A 24,280-nucleotide genomic window follows, 5' to 3' on the forward strand; every position below is an offset into this window, starting at 1 on the left:
CATGACAAATAAGAACTTCAAGTTTTATTACAAGCACATTTAAACTTTTTCAGGCATTCACATACAAAAACTGTTCTAAGTTTCCTTTGAACTACATACATTTTACTTGTCATTATGACACTGCCTAAATGAGATGTTCCAGTATTTCTCTTAAGGTAAAAAAACTAAACGAAGAAAAAAAGCTTACTTTCAACATTGTTCAGTGTGACAAGAATAACTTAAGCGATCGTATTTTTGTAAAATTCTATTGTGAATTTGTGAATCTGAACAGCAAGACAGTCACCTCAGAAATGAAAACAGGAAGACAAGCATAGAAATCAGCAACAACATGACTATATGTTTAACAAGTGTGAATATATTCACTCAATGTTAACATGGCAAAACACAAAGGCATTTTAAAGTATTTAGACCATTAGATAAGATCTAAGCTTACCTTTTCTTTACCAACAGCAAGACCAATTAGGCTGATGCATTCAATAGTCTTTCCTCGTAGAAGTCTTAGCTCCTTCTGAACAGCATTCTCAACAATGTGTTTTAAAGAGGGCATAAATAAATCATAGTAGGGAACAAACTTCTCCTCTGCTGTATCTGCAACTGATGCAATTGAAGTCACAACTTGCTCCAAAACTAGCTTAGTGCCTTTCTGTATCAACTTGGAAAGAGGAAGAATAAAGTGTTATATTTCTAAAGCACATATCTTAGTTAAAAGCATGTCAAATGTAAAAATCTGTTCTTGTATGTATCATAATTCTTGTCAGTTTAGACCAACATCAGCAGATATGTATACTGGCTTATTTCAGAGGTCTTAGTTCAGCTATACTTATTCTGCGTATATGACAAGGTTACCCTCCGTGAAACAATTTGTTCAGTATATTATACCTCTTGTAATTTTATCACCATAGTGGAATGAAGATGCTTCACTAGATTATCCAAATATGGAATAAGCAGTGACTTGGGACAATCTTCTGTGAAGTTTATGAGTGCTGCAGCTGCATGGGCTTGAACACGCTGGTTGCCTTGATCCTCCATGGTTTGCAGAAGAGCTGCTATCACCTGAAAAAGATATGTTTATTTTCAGAAGAACAGGTTTCTGAAGAGGATATCGTTCTACCACTTTTTGTTTGTTTGTTTTGGTACTATTCTACTACTTGCCTTCTCGTGAAATTTCTTTTGAAAACCAGGTGCGAAGTCAGTTGCCATTTGTCCGATAGCATTACAAGCAGCGTATCTTACTCTTGGATGCTGAAAAAGTATTTCCCTCAGAAAGTTAACAAGTAGTCGTGATGGCACAAATGAAAACATTTTGAAATAATTAATAGAATTATACTCACAGGATCCTGAAGGAATAGCAAAACGAAATTAACTATCTCATTTAAAATTCCCTCCATCTGTTGGTGGCAACCTTCTCCAATGGCTGAGAGCGCCATCAAGCCAGCATGCCTGTATTTCCAGTCAGCTACAGAAGAGTAAAAATGAAAATAAATGTTATTAATTTTGGAAACTAAAAAGCATCACAAAGACAAATCACCTTTCTGGGGGTGGTAGGGAGGAGGAATAGTGAAGAACAGAAGGAAGGAAAGTTGATGCATCTGCTTGATTTGTTAAATACTTTTCACTTTTCCTCATATGTAATTCCAGACATGCACAAAAATTTGAGTGTCTAATCCAGGCCAAGTTCAGACCTAGAAAAAAAAGAATTCTGAACTGCTGACACAAATATGTACATAGTACTAACACCTGGGAACTGCATTTTAATTAAATGAGCTAATCAGGGAAAAATCAGGACAGTATTTCTTTTTCCCTCTCCCCCATCTTTTTTTTTTTTAATGGTATCAGAACAGCCTATACCTTCTTCTTTAGGTCAGGATGGGAAAAAGGTCCAGCGAGTCAAACAGTATCTAAATTTAAAACAAATAAATAATCAGTACTAAACTTTTCAGCAGTCTCCCCAAGACTGCTTAAGAACAGTAACACTCCATTTAGGGATGTAAGGCTTTCCCCACCTCCAAGTCCTATTAGCCTATTCTCAGGCTAGTGGGTATGGTTGAAATGGATCTTTCATGCCCCTCTTCTTTTTCTTTAGGCATGAGAAACATATACAAAACTCCAATATCTTTTTTTTTTGTTGGGTTTTTTTTTTTTTTTACAAATCTTTCTGTGTGCTAGAAGCCACAGGGACTACAGAAAAGAAAACCAGAAGAACGAACAGGTTTATCAAACAACCTGTGGGAAAGGCATGTAACAGAACTACTTTCCCAAAATGATACAAGATTTCATTATTGCTGGTAATTGTCCTGGTTTCAGCTGGGATAGTTACCTGTCTTCCTAGTAGCTGGTACTGTGCTATGTTTTGAGTTCAGTTCGTGAAGAATGTTGGTAACACTGATGTTTTCAGTTGGTGCTCAGTAGTGTTTAGACTAAGGTCAAGGATTTTTCAGCTTCTCATGCCCAGCCAGCAAGAAGGCTGGAGGGGCACAAGAAGTTGGCACAGGACACAGCCAGGGGAGCTGACCCAAACTGGCCAATGGGGTATTCCATACCATGGGACATCCCATCCAGTATAGGAACTGTGAAGTGGGGGCAAGGAACTGCCGCTCGGGGACTGGCTGGGTGTTGGTCGGCAGGTGGTGAGCAATTGCCCTGCGCATCATTTGTACATTCCAATCCTTTTATTATTGCTGTTGTCATTTTATTAGTGTTATCATTATCATTATTAGTTTCTTCTTTTCTGTTCTATTAAACCATTCTTATCTCAACCCACGAGTTTTACTTCTTTTCCTGATTTTCTCCCCCATCCCACTGCGGGGGGGGCGGGGAGTGAGTGAGCGGCTGCGTGGTGCTTAGTTGCTGGCTGGGGTTAAACCACGACAGTCCATTTTGGCGCCCAACGTGGGGCACAAAGGGTTGAGATAATGACAAACCTGACCAGAGCTTGTTAAAACAAATTTGTTATAAGCATTCATTATATTGGTGTAATAGTCAATGGTCATTATGTTGATTTATGTGTTCTTAGAGTTGTTGCTCTGGTTTTTAAAGTTCTGTTATGTACCACCTCGCTTGCTGTATGTAGTCTCTCTTCTGCTGCTTATCATCCATGGGAGGTGGATTAAGGTTTTCACTTCGATATATTGTATAACACTGGTTTATGGTATGATAAAGTCATCGGCTGTGGGATTAATCCAGTGTTTGCACTCAGCATTGTCACCTTTACACTGCGGGAGCCATCTATGGGAAACTATTAATAATTATACCATTTACCTTTGCTCCTTGGAAAACCAGTCTATGGGTGGGGTACCTTTCTTCCCGTCTCCTTTTTCCTTCAGTCCAGTTACAATGGTGTTTGAGAATTTTGAAAAATTTGAATACTCTTGGGATGTTGGGACTAGCACGGTCCTAGCCCTACTGCTAGGAATTAGCATACTTCTGAATATGGTTCAGCTCTCATTTAAGGTTAAACAGCTATTTAAGAAGATCACCCAGAGATGTGCCCCAAGGCTGGATAATTATGAGTGGCAGGGTGTGTGGGGTAGTATGGGCAAGTACCTAGAAAAGCAGGCACCTCCAGTGTTTTGGAAATTCACCCCCAAACAAGTGCAGGATCCAGAAGAACTAGTAAAATATTTGGAAAAGGTATGCTGTCACCCCAGCAGCTCCAGAGAGATACAAATCACTGCAATGTGCTGGGGCCTGGCTCATGCCTATCGAGCCCTGTTCGACACCACTCAGTACCCTCAAGGGGAAGAGAAAGTCTCTGGACCTAACAACAAAACGATGAGCACCACGGCCACTCAAACCTCAGCAACGGGTGCTGCAGCCCCTCCAGCCCCGGGCACGAGCATTGCAGGCACCCAGACCTTGGCGACAGGCACCGTGACCCCTCTAGCCCTGGCGACGAGAACTCGGGCTACCCAAACCTCAGCGACAGGCACTGCAGCCCCTACAGCCGCGGCAATGGGCACTGCGGTCCCTCCAGCCCCAGCAACGAGCACTGCTGCTACCCAAACCTTGGTGACAGACACTGTGGTTATCCAAAACCCGGCAAGCGATACTGCAGCTGAACCAGCGGACCAACCTGCACCAGTATTAGTTGTCCCCGTACAGAGAAAGAAGTATACAAAAAAAATCAGTTCACTTAGCGAAGGATAAAGGTGAACCAGGGTCATCACGGGAACAGGAGGAAGAGGCAGAACCAGAGGTAATCACCCGATCCCCATCCCCAAGTGAGCTGTGGGATATGCAAAAAGATTTTGGCCGCCATATAGGTGAGCATATTATCACCTGGCTCCTCCGATGCTGGGACAATGGGGTTAATAGCTTGGAATTAGAAGGTAGGGAAGCCAAGCAGCTGGGGATCACTTGCCAGGGAAGATGGCATTGACAAGGCAATTGGAAAAGGGACACAAGCCATCAGCCTCTGGAGGTGACTCCTGTCAAGTGTGAAGGAGAGGTACCCCTTTAAGGAAGATGTTATATGTCAATCAAGCAAGTGGACCACCATGGAAAGAGGTATCTAATATCTGAGGGAATTAGCTGTGCTAGAGACGATTCATCATGACCCGGACAACCCACAATTACCCAAAGATCCAGATGAAGTCCAATGCACATGACCCATGTGGCAGAAGTTTGTAGGGAGCGCACCATCGTCCTATGCCAACACATTGGCAATAATGACCTGGAAAGACGAAGAGGCACCGACAGCGGATGAAGTGGCTCGCCAACTCCGTCAATACGAAGAAAATCTCTCCTCCTCCCTACAAGCCTGCGTTTCAGCTATGGAGAAGCTGTCCAAGGATTTCCAGCAATTCAAAAAGGATATATCCTATTCCCCACCTGTAAGGACCAATGTCTCAGCTATTAGGAGTGAGCGGTCCTCTGCCCAAGAGAAGGAATATAGAAGGTACACACCACAGGGTACCCTGTGGTTTTACCTATGTGATCATGGAGAGGACATGAGGAAATGGGATGGAAAACCTACCTCGGTCCTAAGCGCACAGGTATGTGAGCTGCGAGGAAAAACCACCACAGAAGGGGATTCTACCAGGAGAAATGCTGCTCCAGTTTCCAAACAGAGTAGAAGGAATGATCTTATTTCTGATCCTCTTGAAGGGAATTCTGAGCCAATTTTACGAGAAGTGAATACTGGATACTCTGACCAGAATTAGAGGGGCCCTGCCTCCAGCCAGGTGTAGGAAAGGGATAACCGGGTCTATTGGACTGTGTGGATTTGATGGCCTGGCATGTCACACCCACAGGAGTACAGGGCTCTAGTAGACACCAGTGCACAGTGTACTCGAATACCATGAAGTTATAAAGGAGCAGAACCCATCTGTATTTCTGGTGTGACAGGGGGATCCCAAGAGCTAACTGTATTGGAAGCTGAAGTAAGTCTAACTGGAAATGAATGGCAGAAACACCCCACTGTGACTGGTCCAGAGGCTCCGTGTATCCTTGGCATAGACTATCTCAGGAGGGGGTATTTTAAGGACCTGAAGGGGTATCGATGGGCTTTCGGTATAGCTGCCTTGGAGACAGAGGGCACTGAATAGCTGTCTACCCTGCCTGGTCTCTCTCAAGACCCTTCGATTGTGGGGTTGCGGAAGGTTGAAGAACAACAAGTGCCAATTGCTACCACGACGGTGCACCGGCGGCAATATCACACCAACCGAGACTCTCTGATTCCCATCCACAAGTTGATTCGCCAACTGGAGAGCCAAGGAGTGATCAGCAAAACTTGCTCACCCTTTAATAGTCCCATATGGCCAGTGTGAAAGTCTAATGGGGCGTAGAGACTAACAGTTGACTATCGCGGCCTGAATGAAGTTAGGCCACCGCTGAGTGGTGCCGTTCCAGATGTGCTAGAACTTCAATACAAACTAGAGTCAAAGGCAGCCAAGTGGTACGCCACAACTGACATTGTTAGTGCATTTTTCTCAATCCCTCTGGCAGCAGAGTGTCGTCCACAATTCACCTTTACTTGGAGGGGTGTCCAGTACACTTGGAATCAATTGCCCCAGGGGTGGAAACACAGCCCCACCATTTGCCATGGACTAATTCAGACTGCACTGGAAAAAGGTGGAGCTCCAGAACACCTGCAATACATTGATGACATCATTGTATGGGGCAACACGGCAGAAGAAGTCTTTGAGAAAGGGAAGAAAATAATCCAAATCCTTCTGAAAGCCGGTTTTGCCATAAAGAAAGTAAGGTCAAGGGACCTGCACAGGAAATCCAGTTTTTAGGAATAAAATGGCAAGATGGACATTGTCAGATCCCAATGGACGTGATTAACAAAATAGCAACTATGGCTCCACCGACTAATAAAAAGGAAACACAGGCCTTCTTAGGTGTCGTGGGCTTTTGGAGAATGCATGTTCTAAATTACAGTCTGATTGTAAGTCCTCTCTATCAAGTGACCTGGAAGAAGAATGATTTTAAATGGGGCCCTGAACAACAACAAGCCTTTGAACAAATTAAACAGGAGATTGTTCATGCCGTAGCCCTTGGACCAGTCCAGACAGGACAAGATGTTAAAAATGATTGCAGCCGGAGAGAACGGCCCTACCTGGAGCCTCTGGCAGAAAGCACCTGGGGAGACCCGAGGCTGACCCCTGGGGTTTTGGAGTCAAGGATATTGAGGATCCAAGGCTCGCTATACTCCAACTGAAAAAGAGATATTGGCAGCATATGAAGGAGTTTGAGCCACCTCAGAAGTGGTTGGTACTGAGACACAGCTCCTCTTAGCACCCCGACTGCCAGTGCTGGGCTCGATGTTCAAAGGGAAAGTTTCCTCTACACATCACGTGACTGACACCACGTGGAGTAAGTGGATCGCACTGATCACACAACGAGCTTGCACAGGAAACCCCAGTCACCCAGGAATTTTAGAAGTGATCACGGACTGGCCAGAAGGCAAAGATTTTGGAATGTCGCCAGAGGAGGAGGTGACACAGGCTGAAGAAGCCCCGCTGTATAATAAACTGCCAGAAAATGAGAGGCAATATACTCTGTTCACTGACAGATCCTGTCGCATTGTGGGAAAGCATCGGAGGTGGAAAGCTGCTGTATGTAGTCCTATATGACAAGTTGCAGAAAATGCTGAAGGAAAAGGTGAATTGAGTAAGATCGCAGAGGTGAAAGCCATCCAGCTAGCATTAGATATTGCTGAAAGAGAAAAGTGGCCAGTGCTCTATCTCTATACTGACTCACGGATGGTGGCAAATGCCCTGTGGGGGTGGTTACAGCAATGGAAGCAGAGCAACTGGCAGTGCAGAGGTAAACCCATTTGGGCTGCCACACTCTGGCAAGATATTGTGTCCCGGCTAGAGAATCTGGTTGTAAAAGTACGTCATGTAGATGCTCACGTACCCAAGGGTTGGGCCACTGAAGAACATCGAAAAAAACAACAGGTGGATCAGGCTGCCAAGATTGAAGTGGCTCAGGTGGACCTGGACTGGCAACATAAGGGTGAGCTATTTATGGCTTGGTGGGCCCATGATACTTCAGGCCATCAGGGAAGAGAGGCAACATATAGATGGGCTCATGACCGAGGGGTCGACTTGGCCATGGACACTATTGCGCAGGTTATCCATGAACGTGAAACATGGGCTGCAATTAAGCAAGCCAAGCGGTTAAAGCCCCTGTGGTATGGAGAGTGATGGCTGAAGTATAAATATGGGGAAGCCTGGCAGATTGACTATATCATACTCCCACAAACTCGCCAAGGCAAGCGCTGTGTGCTTACAATGGTGGAAGCAACCACCGGATGGCTGGAAACACATTCTGTACCCCATGCCCCTGCCCAGAACACTATCCTGGGCCTTGAGGCGACATGGCACCCCAGAAAGAATTGAGTCAGACAATGGGACTCATTTCCAAAACAACCTCATAGACACCTGGGCCAAAGAGCATGGCATTGAGTGGGTGTATCGTATCCCCTATCATGCACCAGCCTCTGGGAAAATTGAGCGATACAATGGACTGTAAAGCAATGTGGGGCGGAACTTTCAAACATTGGGATACACATTTAGCAAAAGCCACCTGGTTAGTCAACACCAGAGGATCTGCCAATCGGAGTGGCCCTGCCCAGTCAGAATTTTTACATACTGTAGAAGGGGATTACGTCCCTATAGTGCACATGAAAAATATGTTAGGGAAGACAGTCTGGGTTACTCCTGCCTCAGGCAAAGGTAAACCCATTCGTGGGATTGCTTTTGCTCAAGGGCCTGGTGCGCTTGCTGGGTGATGCAGAACGATGGGGAAGTCCGACGTGTGCCTCAAGGGGATTTGATTTTAGGTGAGAATAGCCAGAATTAAACTGTATGATATAGTCGCTACTGTATGTTATCATTACTATAATTGTTATATGCTATATCCATAGTACTATAGTAAGAATCACTTAGATCAAGCAAGAAAGAACTGTGATAAAACTAACCAAAGCGCAGTAGTGATGGAACCAGAACTGACTCCAGCATGCAACAATCCAACACGACACACCATCCTCCTGCTGCGTCAAATGTCACCTGCTCGTCACACTGCACTGAAGCCCAATTCTGCTCTACTGATTGAGAGGAATTTGCACCACCCCTCCAGCCCAGAAAGACTGGTATGACAGATGGAGCCCAGAGCTGGAAACTAAATTAACTCAACAAACATTTTATGAACATAGCCCATAAACTAAAGGAATGATATCTCTGTGTGTGTATACAGATATATATACCATTGTTCATATGTCTCAAAGGGATGGAAAGGTGATGATCAGGATGTAACTAATGTGACTAAAGGTATGGGAACTGAGCATGAAGTCAATGGTATAGACTAAGGGGTGGATACTGTCCTGGTTTCAGCTGGGATAGAGTTAACCGTCTTCCTAATAGCTGGTACGGTGCTATGTTTTGAGTTCAGTATGTGAAGAATGTTGATAACACTTTTCAGTTGGTGCTCAGACTAAAGTCAAGGATTTTTCAGCTTCTCATGCCCAGCCAGCAAGAAAGCTGGAGGGGCACATGAAGTTGGGAGGGGACACAGCCAGGGCACCTGACCCAGGCTGGCCAACGGGGTATTCCATACCATGGGACATCCCATCCAGTATAGGAACTGGGAAGTAGGGGCAGGGAATTGCCGCTCAGGGACTAACTGGGTGTCGGTTGGCGAGTGGTGAGCAATTGCACTGTGCAACATTTGTACATTCCAATCCTTTTATTATTGCTGTTGTCATTTTATTAGTATTAGCATTGTTAGTTTCTTCTTTTCTGTTCTATTAACCCGTTCTTATCTCAACCCACGAATTTTACTTCTTTTCCCGATTTTCTCCCCCATGCCACTGGGTGGGGGCGGGAGGGGAGTGAGTGAGTGGCTGCGTGGTGCTTAGTTGCTGGCTGGGGTTAAACCATGACAGTAATGTATTATAAATTCCTGGAATGAAGACCACCACAGTTCAGAGCACTGGAATCCTGACACTCAAGCTTCTGTTTGATCAGGATGAGATGAAATATCATCTTGAAAGAAGGTACAGTGAAGGCACAGTTTATTTTACGCTATTTAAATTCACTGGATATTCCTAGTTAAGCCTGCACCTCTTGTTAGTCTCACGGTATTACTATTAGCATGCATTCTAGCATGCATTCCAGACTTGAAGTTAATAATAGTACAGAATAAAATGCAATCATGTTTGGACCATCTGGCTACCAATCCAAACCCAGAAGTTTTAAATTATTATTTCAGTAAACATTTGTGAGAAAAGCAGTGAAGATAAGAGAAGGGGAAGTTTGATTTCTGAGAGTACCGATGATGTTTTAATCCAAATGTCTTCATCTTTCCTTCCAACTCCCAACCAGTGAAAGCCTCTGAATCAAACAATATCTATTACATTTCTCTTTTCCAAAGAGTACTAATGGTTATGGAAAGTTCTGACCTAGCAGAAAGCAAGCATCAGGCATCAACTGCATGACCTCTCCCCTTCCAGGAGTCAGGTCTTACAGCCATTAGACTCCACACCTTTCTGTGGGTACTACAAAATTAGGCATTTGCTAGCCTTGAAGCTATTAACAATCAAAGAGTCAGGTTAATTCATTTCCTTAATAAAAAATTCCTTACAAAAAAGAACTTCATTCCAAACAGACCTTATAAGTGTTCACACTCTGCAGCTGGTACCTTGAGTAGCCCTATGTTCCATATCCAATATGGGAACAGTCTTTTTTGGACTTAGTTTTAAATCATGAAGGCAGGAAAAGTATCCAGAACTTTTGCATTATCTTTCACTTCAAAGGCTCAAAGCATAGGTCAAGTGAAAGCACAATATGCAACAAATGCACAATATTTTTTTGAATGAATGCCTGAGCAAGCATCACAGGTATTTTTCAGAGGAAAAGAAGCATACAAAGCAACCGATAAGAATATATGGAACTAAAATTTCACTTAAATGCAGCACTTCTGAGGAAGCAAAAAAATTGAGCTACAGAATAACAGGGGGCAGTTTAGGCACACTTAAGGTACTGTGAGGCACTGTATAGGGATTTAGAGAGAATATTCGAAAGTAAAAAAGAAGTCTTCCCTTATTTATATTTAATTCACAGACTGTGAGTTTTAAAAAAAATGTACCGTTTTGGTTTTGACATCTTTGTTCAGCTGTCCATGTTCCAGAAAAATGTTGTAATGTAACCATATATAAGTTTAATAAATCACAGTGTAAGAAGAGGTATAAACTTCCAAGTTCACAGCATTTACAGTTTTTGCTGCTGAAGTCAAAAGTGGAAGTGTATAAAAATATATCAAGTAGCTAAACATGAAGATTTAAGAGGTATCAAAGTTCCTGGAAAGGATAGAATTGTAAAAAAAAGAAAATGCAGTTACTTACGATTCTGAAGCATTTGCATTATGTGTTCTTTAATCATAGGTAAAACAAGTTTTCCTCCAAGGCCACATGCCATCCTGTCCAGTGCACTCTCACCAGCAACTGCATTGCTAAATATCAGTTACAGAAATATCAGTGGTTTGATATTGACAATAAAACAAACAGTCCAATAGGGCACAGAAGCACCTTTTCCTGCAGTTCTAGTCTTCAAACTTTTGCTATATGAATACACACGAGCCTCCATAAGTAAACAAAGCATACCCAAACCTAAAAGCACACACACAGCAGTCACAAAATAATTATTTACCCCCTCATCTAAACATTGTTTGTAGCCCACTGATTAAGTCTAGTACCAAAGAAACTTGGGCCTTACTAGCACTGAAGGTATAGACTGAACTTCGCAACAATTACACGTACCTAGAAAGCTGAAACTAAATTTGCAATGAATTAAGCAATAATACTGGCCATCATCTTTTTGTCATGAGAACATAAACCAGTTCAGACTTGCTATGAATCAGGTGAACCAGCAGAATTCAAGCTGTGGCACAGAAAAGACCTTTCTTGCATGGCTACAGTACCAGTACTTTAGTAGCATGTTCTCTTGCCAATGACTCAGGCAGAAAACATCCAGTCCAGGTGAGGAATTTGTGACTTGCAGCCAGTTCCAGAACTGAGAATAGCCAAACATTATCTGTGTAAAGCGACTTGTTCCACGCAATAGAATTATTCCCTACAGAAAAGCAAGCAAGTTTCCAGGACACAGATAACTACTGTATGGTCTGGGTATAACTAGCACTATAATAACTCAAGGTTATTACAGTCTATCCTAGACACCCATCCTGATGGAAAAGCTGAGTAATGGTTCAGAAAGGGACGAATCTTCCTCTTCTTTGAAGTATCAGTCAGCTGGGTCAGAAATAGAGATCTTCAAACTATTATGCTTGAATCCCCAAGTCTCATTACAAACCATAAACAGTCTAGAAATTCACATGAACAAAGGTGTTTGTGCAAAGGTATTGACAATATTGTATTTGTTCTTCAGATTAGTCACGTTCAAATAAACAGACACATGACCAGGACAACAGAGCATGGGCACACAGGTTTAGATTGGAGCACACTCACTGAAGTTAATGGCAGCTTTCGTCTGAAATTACGTGCTTTGAGCTGTTTCCTCCCACCATTAATTCATACATCCAGTTTGAGGAAATACAGATAGTCTGAGAAAAACGAACACACACCTCCCTGCAATGTTTGCAAGGCTTTTGCCAGGGAAAGAGGAAGTTGGATTAACCTTTTCCTCCTTCAGAATTTCACTGCTCTATGAAGTCACAGCAACAAAAAAATGGAAATGCTGAAATATTCCCTGCTGCTTTTGTGTAGGCTGACTCACATCCCCCTTAGTCAGATCCGAACACACCCTAACTAGGCTACAGCCTGATGATCATTAGCCTGTCTCTCGGACTGCACAGAAATTCCAGTCTTCTTATAAAGCTACAAACACTCAAGCACCAGAAAAGGTTAGCATGCGCATCAGCTAATGAACAACTCTTCACAAAGGTGAACTTCAGTGGTGGCAAACATATAGTAACATGAATGAACCTGCTAAAAGAAAAAACTAACCCCCCCACACACAATCACCAGAGACTAGCTGATGTCCAGTATTTTGTGTCTAAGCCTCAAGCTCTATTACTTCAAGAGCCGAAGGAACTACGTTTCTCCTTTAGACTAAGGTTGCCAAGCATAACTTGTTTTCTGATCTTTGCTCATTCTCCTTACAACTTCTAACAAAAAAGGCAGCTAACTTGTGTTTAGAAGAACAAAGTTACTCTGCTGACAATAAAGAGAAATTGGCATGCCTCAAGCGGATGATTCAGAGTACTTATTAAGCTGCCTAAAGCAGGCCATCTGAATAAACTTCCACACCCTGAAAGGCTTGATGAGGATTTGAACTTTAATATTCTATTTCCCCTTGAAATTTAGCTGAATGAAAAAGATTCAAATACTCAACAAACCTGAATGCAGTAGCGTCTGACAGTTCTACCTGTATGGCAAAATTTCAAAGTTGAGGAAATGAAACAGGTTAAAAGGGTCTGGCCTACCATGCAAGAAGGGGAAGAAAGGACAGCTTACTTTCAATTCCATAATCAAGGGGAACAAAAAAAAATAAATTCCAAGTGAAGCAGAGATTGAACGGGTTCTTCCATAAATTCCCATGCATCGGTTTTGCAACTGTCTTTACATGCCTAGTAAAGTAGAAGTTTACTGTATAGCAACTTCTAGTAGAAGTTGCTATACAGTTCAGTGGTAAATCAACACCTCTTCTATTGCCTATCTTCCTATGAAGATCTCAGAGTGTTCTGTGACAAATTGCTTTGAAACACCAATTGCATCTGAGTTTTGAAGGATACGCCAGATGTGGCAAAAAGTGTCTAGACTGGTAAAGGAACATCTTTACACAAGTATGGAGGCAGCTATCTCCTACATATATTTCTGCTTTCTTCTACTGCTTTCTAACTGTATCTGGACAAGAGCAGATTAACAGGACAAACCACTGTCATTCCAGTGAAAAGTTGGAGCAAGCTACAAAGTACGCAGGAATAAGTAAATCAGAAAGACTGGACATCTTTAGTAGATCCTTCTTGCCTAAGACACAACAAGACAGGTTTCTGCTAGCCACACAAAGGGTTTTAGAATAATAGCAAAATCCTAATATTTGTGAGCTAGATGAAATGCAGCAAGGAATTCCACTATGCATTCTGATGTACTTTCAAAGGTAGGCAGCTTTTTTCTTTAACACCACCTTTTCAAGGGCATTGATACAGAAAAATATGAAGGATTGGTTGTAGATGATTATACAAGTCAGTATCCTTCAGCTTCGGTTCCAGCTAACTTCAGGATAAGCCCTCAATTTAAAGGGTTAGGAAGCACTGACTTCTGAACTAGGTAACATAAATGACAGAAAAAAACCAAAGTTTAAAATGTTAAACCAGTGCAAAACAACAGACAAGAGGGCATGCAACTTGTAGAAGTAAATTACAGCAATACATGAATACTGAAAGAATCTACTTACTTGCTGAACATTACCTAAATAACCTATACATAAACTGTCTGAAAACAGTCATATATACTGCTCATGACCGAGGGAACAAAATTAGAAGAATTATTTGGGTAAAGAAAGAGTAATGCACTGCAGTCATTTGCATCCTGCACTTAAAATTTGCCTTCAGCCACACAGTCTTGATAATATATTGAAACAACTAGTTTCATAATTACCTGTCAAAATCATCATCTTCAAGCTCATCTGCATTTGCCCAATCTTCATCTTCTTCCAAGTCAACCATCATTGCTAACATTTGAGGAACTGAAAAACGTAAGTTTTAAACTCAGGTTGCTTTCTTAAAATAGATTCTCAAATAACAAGCATAAAATTTAAGTTTTCTCCTTTAAAAAAAAAAAATAAATCACTGGAGAAAAATTACTTTTCTTCCAGTAGCAGATAGCCAAGTCTGTCAACAGCATCAGCCAATAATTCAGAATATATTTTTAGAGAAGTATTTTCAGAACTTTCAAATAGAAAGCAAAAAAAAGTTGAGTGTATTTCTTACCAAGACTCATAGTGCAATACAAGATTTTTTTAATCATGAAGATTGTAAAAAGTAAATTCCTTAATAAAGTCAAAGTTCCTTGAAAGAGTTAAAAATAGTATTATATGCTTTAAGAACTCAGATATATTTCATTCATTTTGCTGAAACTCTGACATCATCCTTTGAACATTTACTGATGAAAGAGACTATATTCGTTATGGAACAATAAAACTCAACTCTTAGTTCTACTAACATGATAAATTTTGTTAACTATATGTACAGTGGTCACTTAGCATAAAGCTTTACTTTTACAATAAGGTTTAGAACTTGAGGTTTTTCCCCACTTAATGTAAATTTTTGGTTTGTATCATGAAAAAATCTTGCACATAATAATCCACCAGTTTTCTACTTCTACCTCTGTGGATTGATTCTGTCTGCTCTTCTCAGTACAAATCTTTATAGAGGCTATTACACAATCTTTATCATGACGTTTAACTACTATGCAATAAGCAACACCTATTCTTCTGAGTGGTTCTCACAGGAGGAAGGAGTGCAATGGTTTGTCTGTTGTAAGCTTGCCTGTTCCTGTGCACTTCAGAAGCCCAAGGGGTGAAAAGTATACCTTGCACTTTCAGAGCAAAGCGAGGTGCTCTTATGTATTCTTTACTTTGTATTACACTAACCGCTCAGAGAGGTCGTTTGAATTCAACATCATTTATGCAAAAAAGCTTCACTTTGCCCTGGAAACTAAAGTTTTCAATCAAATACTCAACCTTTGAGCTTTAAGAATCTTTTGGGGACAATCTACTACACAACTTGAAGACAGGCATCATAGTTAACTGTCCTTTACAGCAACCTACCTCAAAAACTAGTAGGCATACAGTAGCCCATGCTGCTGCTGACATTTACTGCAACTGATTAGGTATACTGCAATTGGTGAATTTTACAATATACTTACACTACTGTGATCTACATTAGAGGCTCAACCCTAAGCAAACTCACCTCACTATACATCTGGACAGATGAGAAACTTCTCATCAACTGATGACAGAAGAAAATATTGCTCACTGACAGCGTTGTGGGGCAAGTATCAAGAAAAGATCAAATTATGGACTGATTTACTTGATGTGGCTACATATCTTCAGCCAGAGATTATATCATGGCTGCAAAAACCTTCAGAGAGCTTTTATATACATATCAAGATAACTTAATGGACACTATGAAGACTCCAGCATGACGCCCATATCAGAATTCTATAGTCACTGAAAAGAATTTCCTCAGAAAAAAGTATTATAGCCCAGAAGATTTTCAGACAGACACTCATAAGCACACACATGAAAACGATGTATCGTCACACCTCTGAAATATGGAAGTCAACCATCATCTGCCACAAATGCTACAAGGTTCCAAAAACTGATATCATAGTGTTCGTTGCTACTAACAAGCAAGGCTGAGAACAAACTATCAACCAAAGCTGTCTAGCCATCATTATATCTAGAACCTGCAAGAGCTTGTAAACATGTTGTTTCTTCGGATGTTTAATATGAATGCGGTTGCCAGTAAGTACAGTTTCACAAAGAATTTTTTAAAATGTAGAGCTGTGCATTAAAGTTTCAACATTGTCCCAACATGTCCTCAAACTTTAATTATTACCAATATATAGACTGTTTACAAACAAGTTAAGGATGTGCCCGCTAAGCCTGCTTCTTGTCAGAGCATGCCATGACTCTCCATTTTCTGGAGACTGAGCAAAACTACAGCCAAAGATAGGCTGCAGCTCTAATTTCTAGAAGAGCAATAAAACACTCTGTTATCTTGAATACTGAGCTCAGGCAGGGAAGTCTGAACCCAAATGGAATTCCTGAACAGATAACTGGTACACAGGATTTACTCCTAAATCAGCATCACGTTCAGTAAAACCAGCATAAGATGACAGTTTTGCCTAAGGCCCAGTTCTAGTTGTGAGGATCAAGTGATCTAGCAACTTTTTAGTTGAATGAAAACAGAAAGCCTTTTAAACTAAGGCACAAAACCAAGAAAAAAGCAATCCTTTTTGGCTACCTTTTTACCATTCTCTTGAACATAACTGCTTTACTAGCTCTGCAACATAAATGTCTTTCACCTTACTGATTCACTAATATTAAGAGCAATTTTACAATAGGTTGCAAACCAAAGGCATTTCATTCCCACATGATGCCTTATCTTAATACAGTATCTTAATACAAATATTTCATTCCTGAACAGCAACTAGCAAACCAAAGTAATACACTCTAAAGAGATATGAGGTACTTCTCCACTATGCTGCCTGACCAGATAAGAAGCTTGTAATGATTTGGGAGACAGCAAGTGTCAAGCGTTAATATTCCCAACAAGCTACAGGATAGAATGAAAACACAGCATTCTAAACATTTTCAAATTTCAAAATGTATTCTGAAAGAATCTGTTCTTTAAAGAACTATTCTACAAGTAAATAAAACCTCTAGTCAATAGTTTAAACACTTAAGCCAACCAGATCCTGTTTACAACATTTTCCAGAAATTTCACGATTATTTTAGTGACGTGTATATACACAAATTTCCCCAGCCCAAGCACATAAGTCAAAAAAAGTTGCCTTTTAAGAGATTGTCTTTATACAAGTTCCAGAAAACAAGCAAGAATCTAGATAAATACAAGTATGACAGGGAAGGAAACGAATCCTTCCAAAAAGCAGGCTATACTGCTGTGTCAGTGCCGTGATCTACTCACAAAAAGGGTTTAAAAGGCAGAGAAATACCAGTGTGTACAGCATTGCTGCTGGGGCTGTCCAGAAGATGGTTATTTTTAGTATCTCAAATAATAATGCATGATTGAAAAAGCATGACTCCAAAGAACTAACAATCTGCATGTTAAATAGACTAATTAGACTATCTCTAGGTATTATATAAGCATTTGATTTTTAATTCACAGCTTTAACTCAATACCAGAGCTCAACATGCATGCTGAATTCCTTCAGTCTTCAGTTGCCAGCACCACAGAGTTTCTGGCCTACATATCAAACTTCAAATGTAGAACTTCAGAACTAAATGCATCCTTTTTTTTTTTTTTTTTTTTCCTACAGTACAAATTTCCAAAACCAGCAGAAAAGCATTAAAGTAGTATTTTCCCACCTAATGAAGTGTCTACTATGTTTCTATTCAAATTGCTGGTGGCTACATAAGCACAGATTAATTTATGAAGAGCCATAATAAGAAGGGGGTTTCTCCCTAAGAAAATTCAGTTCAGCGTCACCTGAAGTTATCAGCACCAGCAAATTCTGAGTTAGACATGGTTTTGCCACTGACCACCTGCAAAGTCAGTTTAACACTGTAAAGGAAGACAAATTGTTTCAACAAAGAAAATGAGTCAAATACTTACTGGCTTGTGCAACAATATTTGTATGCCTCCTCAGCATAGCAGCAGCAGTTTCTGACAAGGTCACAATTACTTCAAGCGCCAACTGACGCTGCATGTTACTGAGACTGGCATCCGCACACAACTACAATCCAAAAGAGTGGTTAGAATGGTTAGAACAGAGGTTTTCAGGTGGAAAGAGTGATTTTTTAAAAAAAATTCCTAGCTTTACCTTCAGACTTAGTTGCAACGTAGGTTCTAAATGTGGTCGTAAATACTTGGGAACAGAATCTGCAATTTCTACAAGGGATTTCAGAACAGAATCATCGTTTTGGTAGCAGGAATCATTGACAGCCTATAAAGAGATAAGATGAAGATAAGATTAAATAAAAACAAACAATACTATGAATGGGACCACTGTTATAGAAGAAATTTGATTAACTGTATTCTTGTTTTTCTGAATAGTCTCGTTTAGCATGAGCGGCTTCACATTAGTAGCTAAAGTAGTTGAAGCCTTAGGCTGCAAGAACTGACCAAGTAAACTTTTTGTTAAAACTAATGTTAGCTGAATCTGGCAGATACGGGCGGAATGAAGATAAGGACCAAGGAGGCAATTCCAAGAGAATGAAGTTCCTTCATATGAAGGCCAGCCCAGCAACAATGAAAACCAGCAAGAAATCAAGAGACCACCTACCAGAATTAAGCGATAGGACTTGGTGATTGGGTGATGGGTGGTATGGGTGTAACTGAGACGCGTCAATTGGGGTAGGGGTCCCTCTCCGGAGGCACCCAGCTCAAGCTGTAACCTGAGAACTAATAAAAGACTAATTGGAAGCCTTCACTGGGACTTTGCATTTTCAGTGGGATCCTAGGGTTGGACCCTGCTACGGTGGCCAGCGTGCATAAATCCATAACAACTACAAAGAGATAATACGTGGGGTCCAAAACTACAAGTTATGGTTCACAATGTTATGTGCCATCCATTTTGACCATTATTAGTTTAAATCTAACACAGTAGACAGACACACTCAGAAAGAATTAAGGTCACACATCAGAGGTGCCAACATGCAAAACCACACACTATGTTTTGACAAGCACAACTAACTTCAAAATCCATTTTAAATGAAGAAAAACTCCTCAAAGTAACTCTGCCCAAGAGAAGAAAAAGAAGCCTAACTCCTTTTTTCCCCCCCTGTCACATGAGAACAGCTTTGAATAGCTTACGCTTAGAAACACCAGGAATCTCAAGATTAAATAATGTATTTTTTTCCAGACAATTCTGGAGAGCCACTGAATCAAAGCAGAACTTTCAGCCTTCAGCTACAGGACACAGGAAAGAGAAAAAGAAATCAAGCTTTTTGGAAGTATCTTTCCTAACCCATAGCTACATTCTGAAAAGTAATTTAAAACTTACTTTACACTGATCAGGTTGATACTTTAGTACCAAAAGAGCACATGGTTATTCAATGGTGTTAAAACTCTTCTAGAAGTAGGACACAAAAACTCAAACCTCCAAAGAAAAAAGTCTTTAAACATACTTTCGGGGTTTCGAAAGGAATTTTCATTAGCGAAGTATCTGATGTCTTCCTAACGTAGATACTTTTTTTGAAGTGAATAGTTAGGTATTTTTTTTAATACTTCAGTCTAGAAATCCAACACTTTTGATAATGCCACTCAAACAGCCCACACTTTCAACATAGAAGCAGCATCTTCTAGTATCAGAAATGTTCAGGGGAAAAAAAGAAAAAATCTATCTTGGTTAAGGCCTTTTGGACTAATAGTTACCATTTGTCCTCTGATTCTGGCAAAGGATAATGTAATATTACAGGAAGTTTCTGTAAAGCTCTGTATTTTATACCCATTGCAACTTTGACAGTTTTTTAAAGCAAGACTATGTTTCTGAAGAAGTTCAAAGCGCACAGTGAGCCCTAAAAGGCAGAGGTACTTTTCTGTAGTATCAAACACCAACAACCACAGAAGTCAGTTGAAGTTCCAGCTGCTTTTACCTCCACTGCAAGATAAATCTCTTGGATATAAGTTTTAACTACTAGTTCTGAAAGTTCAACTTCCAGCATCACCATTATAGATATTGCACTAAAAGGACTGAATTGCTAAGTCAGAATTTTATTTTTAGCTTTTATACCATGCCAATATTTCAACAAAATGAACTTCAACAGCAACAAAAAAAGCATCCAACTGTCTCCAAAGGTCACTCACGACTATTCTAACACATCCCATCTCCTATTTATAAACTCAGATCTTCATATCCATCTTGTGTTACCACCGCCAGAAAATCTAGTCCTTCTTGCAATAAGGACTTTAAAAAGACAGATTCATAGCATAGTTCTGTGCTCTATATTTGCAAAATAAAGCTTGAAAATGCAAGCCAAGTGCATGTTTTTACAGCCTGAAATAGTAGCATTGAAACTTATATCACACAAAGTGGGCTATTAGTCTGAAGTCTAAAAACAGCATACTATTTAATTGCCAAACATCAAGACGAATGGCATGCCCACCCCAAATCCTGCCTCACTCCCACTCATACGGTACTCAGTAGCCAAAGTCCTCTCAGCCAGTTACAATTTTTGAACAATACAATTGCTATTGCCGAAGTCACAGACAGGGATTAACCACCAAATAGTGACCTCAATAGCAAAATACTTATCTTGTACACACTAGAGCCCATTTTCAAATTCAGTTGATTTTAATAAATTCCTCTCAGTTTCCATTTAAGATCAAACAGAATTCCATCAGTTGCAGAAGCCAGTAAACTTGGCACAATTTTTCTTCAGCTTGCCACAAAGTACACACATACAAGGTTTATAGCTTATACTGTCAACAGGAACTTGCTATACTGACTGTACCAAGAAGTCAGTCTTTAACCTAAATTTAGCCTAATTTAAAATCACCAAAAGTTCACTACCACTTATCACAGGTACTTAGTTATTTCCACTTTTTCTTGATATAGAAAGGGAACTGTACTGTCATCCTTCAGAGCTCAAACCATTTCTATCTCTGGTTTTGTTTACAATAGGCTTCCCCCCAGAAGTAAACAACCTTATATTAGAATTTCAACTTTTGCTCAAATTTATCCATCCTAAAAGAGATCTAATCTACCCTCAGAAATTATATGAATCTTAAAAAGGCATTTTGTTTGCAAGTTCCTAATTTATCAAACAATAAAGATCATTTGTCCAGACTGTTGTTCTTACTCTGACAATCTTTGTTCAGAATAATTCTATGCTCTCCTCTAAACTGAAGAGATACAGGATATCATGGGTCAATGAATCTCCCAATTACCGATTACTTGAAATCTCAGGGTAGCCCATATCTAAAGTATATTTCAATAGCATGGTTAATTAAAAAGCTGTATGATTTTCAGTTAAATACAAAGAATTTTAACTCATTTGTCTAGGTAACACTATATAAATCAATCAGCATTGAACTATTTTCCTTAAAACCCCGTCAATTAGCTTGTGTTTACAAAATTCCTTATCAGTTTCCACTGTATCTTGCTGGTGACAGATGTCAGGCTAACTAAGATATAGGTAATCCAGATCTCAGCAAAATTTCATATGCTATACAAATTTGCAGACCAATAATTTATTTTTGGATACAGTCACTATAGACAGTAATGACACATTAAGTGTTACTTGTGTGGTTTCTTACCTGCAAGATTCCAGGCAGCAAGTCTGCAAAATGTTTAAGAAGGGGAAGATTGTGCTCATTAGCAAGCACAAATGCAGCTGCAGCTCTAGCAGACAGAGTCTTGATCTAGAAGACAGGCAAGATTGAAGAAAGAAATATGAAGAACTGGTAATGAAACATGACTTTGTTTTCTTTTAACATTAGGCCTATTATGAGACTACATTTTATATTACCAATTCCTTTTTGCATTTCCCAATAGTTATAGCAATTAGTTTTTAACATGGGATTTTACATCTTATTTCAAATTAAGGTAAAGCAATAATGAAGATCTCCAGCATCTATGCCCTCCATGACACAAAAAAAGTTTATCATATTACGAGGTGGCAAGTATTCCCTAGTCTTGGTTTGTTTGGTTTTTGTTTCAGTGTTTTGGGTTGTTTGGTTTTGGTTTTTTTCAAAGAAAGAAAAAAGGAAAAAACCCTATTGTTTTCAACTTCCATCCCAATTTCAAATGTGTATGCAAGTGTCAAAGTCCCATTTTTCAAAAAGCACAATCTAAGAGTTTAAAACATGGTTCTTTAAAGGCAAGACTTGTGGTACTTTAGAAAATGTTACTCAGTTGACTTTCAAAGGTCAGAAAAAGTAATCCATGGGGGAAGCAGCAAACTGAACCCATATACCACAGCAGGGTTTCCTATTCTTGCCCAGTATTTTCCACAAGAGAAACATTTTCAAGTACAATTCTCTGCACAAATCAATATATCTGAAGTCTTCCAGAAAAGCAAGGCTTGTTAACATGCCCTTACAGCAAAGCATGCACAAACAGTTCAAGGAGCTGCCACATATTCAGAGTTTTGAGACATACTGTGTACAAATACTATGTCTCTATACTGTTAAACACAAAGACCAGAAAGAGAGCTTAACAAGGAGTTTCTGCCCCCTCATGCTCTTGGCCAAAACCCCTGGCTCCGTTCTGGGCCACTACAACTAGGCTCCTCCAAGCATAACTACTAGTGAAGAGTCTGGGCCTAAGCAGTACAGATTTGAGCCAATTAGCCAGCTTTAGGACCATGAAAAGGTTTGACCCTTCTGTTTTGCAGCAGGCATAGTCAAAACTCCAGATGTACATCAGGTTCAGGTAATGCAATTCTCTGGTTGGAATCTATGGTTTAACCTTTATGTTCGAGACTACTACACAACGTTTCTATGCTCAGGACATATTAAACAAACAAACAAACAAACAAGAACATAAAGGTCTTACTGATGGATGCTCTTGATCTTGCATACACTGAACGAGCATTCTCTTAATGACCTCCAAATAGTGTTGCTGCTGATTCCCAAAAATCCCAGGAAAATTCCTAAGGATAAGAAAAGAAAGAACATTAATAGAATTTTACACAGTTTAACCTTAACTACTATTTTAAACATATCCATTGTTTAAGCTACAGATTGTAACTGTACATATAAGAGTTACGCAAACCACAATACAACAAAATACATGAAATATATATGATTGCTTATTAATTAAGTTGTGACATTTTTTCTTACATTTTTAAAGACATGATTTGGCTAACCTGCAAAAATGTAGCAAACTCTGAAAGCTTACCAGAAAATATGTAGAGCAGCCTCACGCAGTCCCACGTTCTGAGAGCTGACAGAGTCAAACAAGAATTTCAGAACTTCTGGCCACTGGTTGTTACCATCTTCGTCTAGATTAAATGCAACAAAGTTTTAGGTTAAGCAAACCTAAGAGTGGTTAGATCTCAATTGTGCAGGGCAACCAGTCATCATTACTAAAATTAATTAGAAAAAAACTGATCTGGAGATGTGTCACAGTGTAAATTATGGCTGAAGTGTTAAATCTAAAGGCATTCAGGAACAGAAGATGATCTCTATTTACTGCTGTATAACAGCACTCGACTGATGCAGATATTCAGCATAACATTCTTGAGAATTTAAACAAAATTGGATTTCTAAACCTTAATACAATCTCACCTGAACTCAAGCAATTTAAAAAGTAGAGTTAAGGAATCTTATTTTTATCTGACCAAGGATAATGTAAACAAATATTATGTTTTATTTTAAACCATGAAATTAGTACATCATGTGCAAACATCTGCACAAGACTAGAGAATAAGAGATAAAAATACAACTACTATCAATACATAAATATTTTACCACAACATCAGCTTATATAAAGTACCTATTAAGTTCCTGGCCAATTCAGCAACAATGTCACAGATTTTTTTCCTCATACTGGACTGCGTTTCCAACTGAATAATCAACAGCAATCCACTTTTGATAGATGTCTGATCATCAGGTGAAAGAGCTGGATAAACTTCTTCAAAAGCAGAAGACAAAAGACGTCGTAGAAGGACAGCTGCCATTTGTCTAGCCTATTGAATAAGAAAGTAAGTATGTTAAAGTGTTCTGATATGACAATCATGCTCTTAGGACGAAAGACGACTGACATCTTGCTTCCAAATGTGTAGACTTGTCTGGTGAATGGAATACCTCTCAAGCAACAGATGACAATTATGATAGCAAGTAAAAACATAGTAAAAGAAACATCAGCTTACAACCATGTTTCTGACAATTACAGCTCTTCAAAGAAATAAACATGAAACCTACTGAGGTATTCAGTTTTTTTCTAGAGCTGAACCTTGGACATATTTTTGTGGCAAGTTAAGGACTTCACTGCATTATTGAAAGATGTTTAAAGCGTGTCTTCTTTCTATTTTAAATGGCCCGCTGAGGTAATTATAATCCAGATAGGTGTTTTTTGGTTAACAAGTAACTTAATGGGACAACTTTGTCAGACGATTAACTT

The 24,280-nt window shown here is 39.8% G+C and overlaps 1 protein-coding gene across 1 annotated transcript in view; it reads right to left on the reverse strand.

The window, feature by feature from the left end:
- IPO5 (importin 5) overlaps positions 1 to 24,280 on the reverse strand; it is a 51,859-nt gene that overhangs the window by 17,016 nt on the left and 10,563 nt on the right. Inside the window, exons 3-14 of the mRNA XM_049816058.1 lie at positions 23,654 to 23,846; positions 23,057 to 23,159; positions 22,712 to 22,808; positions 21,472 to 21,576; positions 18,035 to 18,157; positions 17,827 to 17,947; positions 14,123 to 14,210; positions 10,853 to 10,959; positions 1,332 to 1,456; positions 1,153 to 1,242; positions 880 to 1,053; positions 434 to 652 (exon numbers count right to left, since the gene is read on the reverse strand). Of these exons, the coding sequence (XP_049672015.1) occupies positions 434 to 652; positions 880 to 1,053; positions 1,153 to 1,242; positions 1,332 to 1,456; positions 10,853 to 10,959; positions 14,123 to 14,210; positions 17,827 to 17,947; positions 18,035 to 18,157; positions 21,472 to 21,576; positions 22,712 to 22,808; positions 23,057 to 23,159; positions 23,654 to 23,846 (1,545 nt within the window). The remainder of the gene's footprint in view (positions 1 to 433; positions 653 to 879; positions 1,054 to 1,152; positions 1,243 to 1,331; positions 1,457 to 10,852; positions 10,960 to 14,122; positions 14,211 to 17,826; positions 17,948 to 18,034; positions 18,158 to 21,471; positions 21,577 to 22,711; positions 22,809 to 23,056; positions 23,160 to 23,653; positions 23,847 to 24,280) is intronic.

Source organism: Accipiter gentilis, chromosome 13, assembly GCF_929443795.1.
Source record: "Accipiter gentilis chromosome 13, bAccGen1.1, whole genome shotgun sequence".
NCBI lineage: Eukaryota > Metazoa > Chordata > Aves > Accipitriformes > Accipitridae > Astur > Astur gentilis.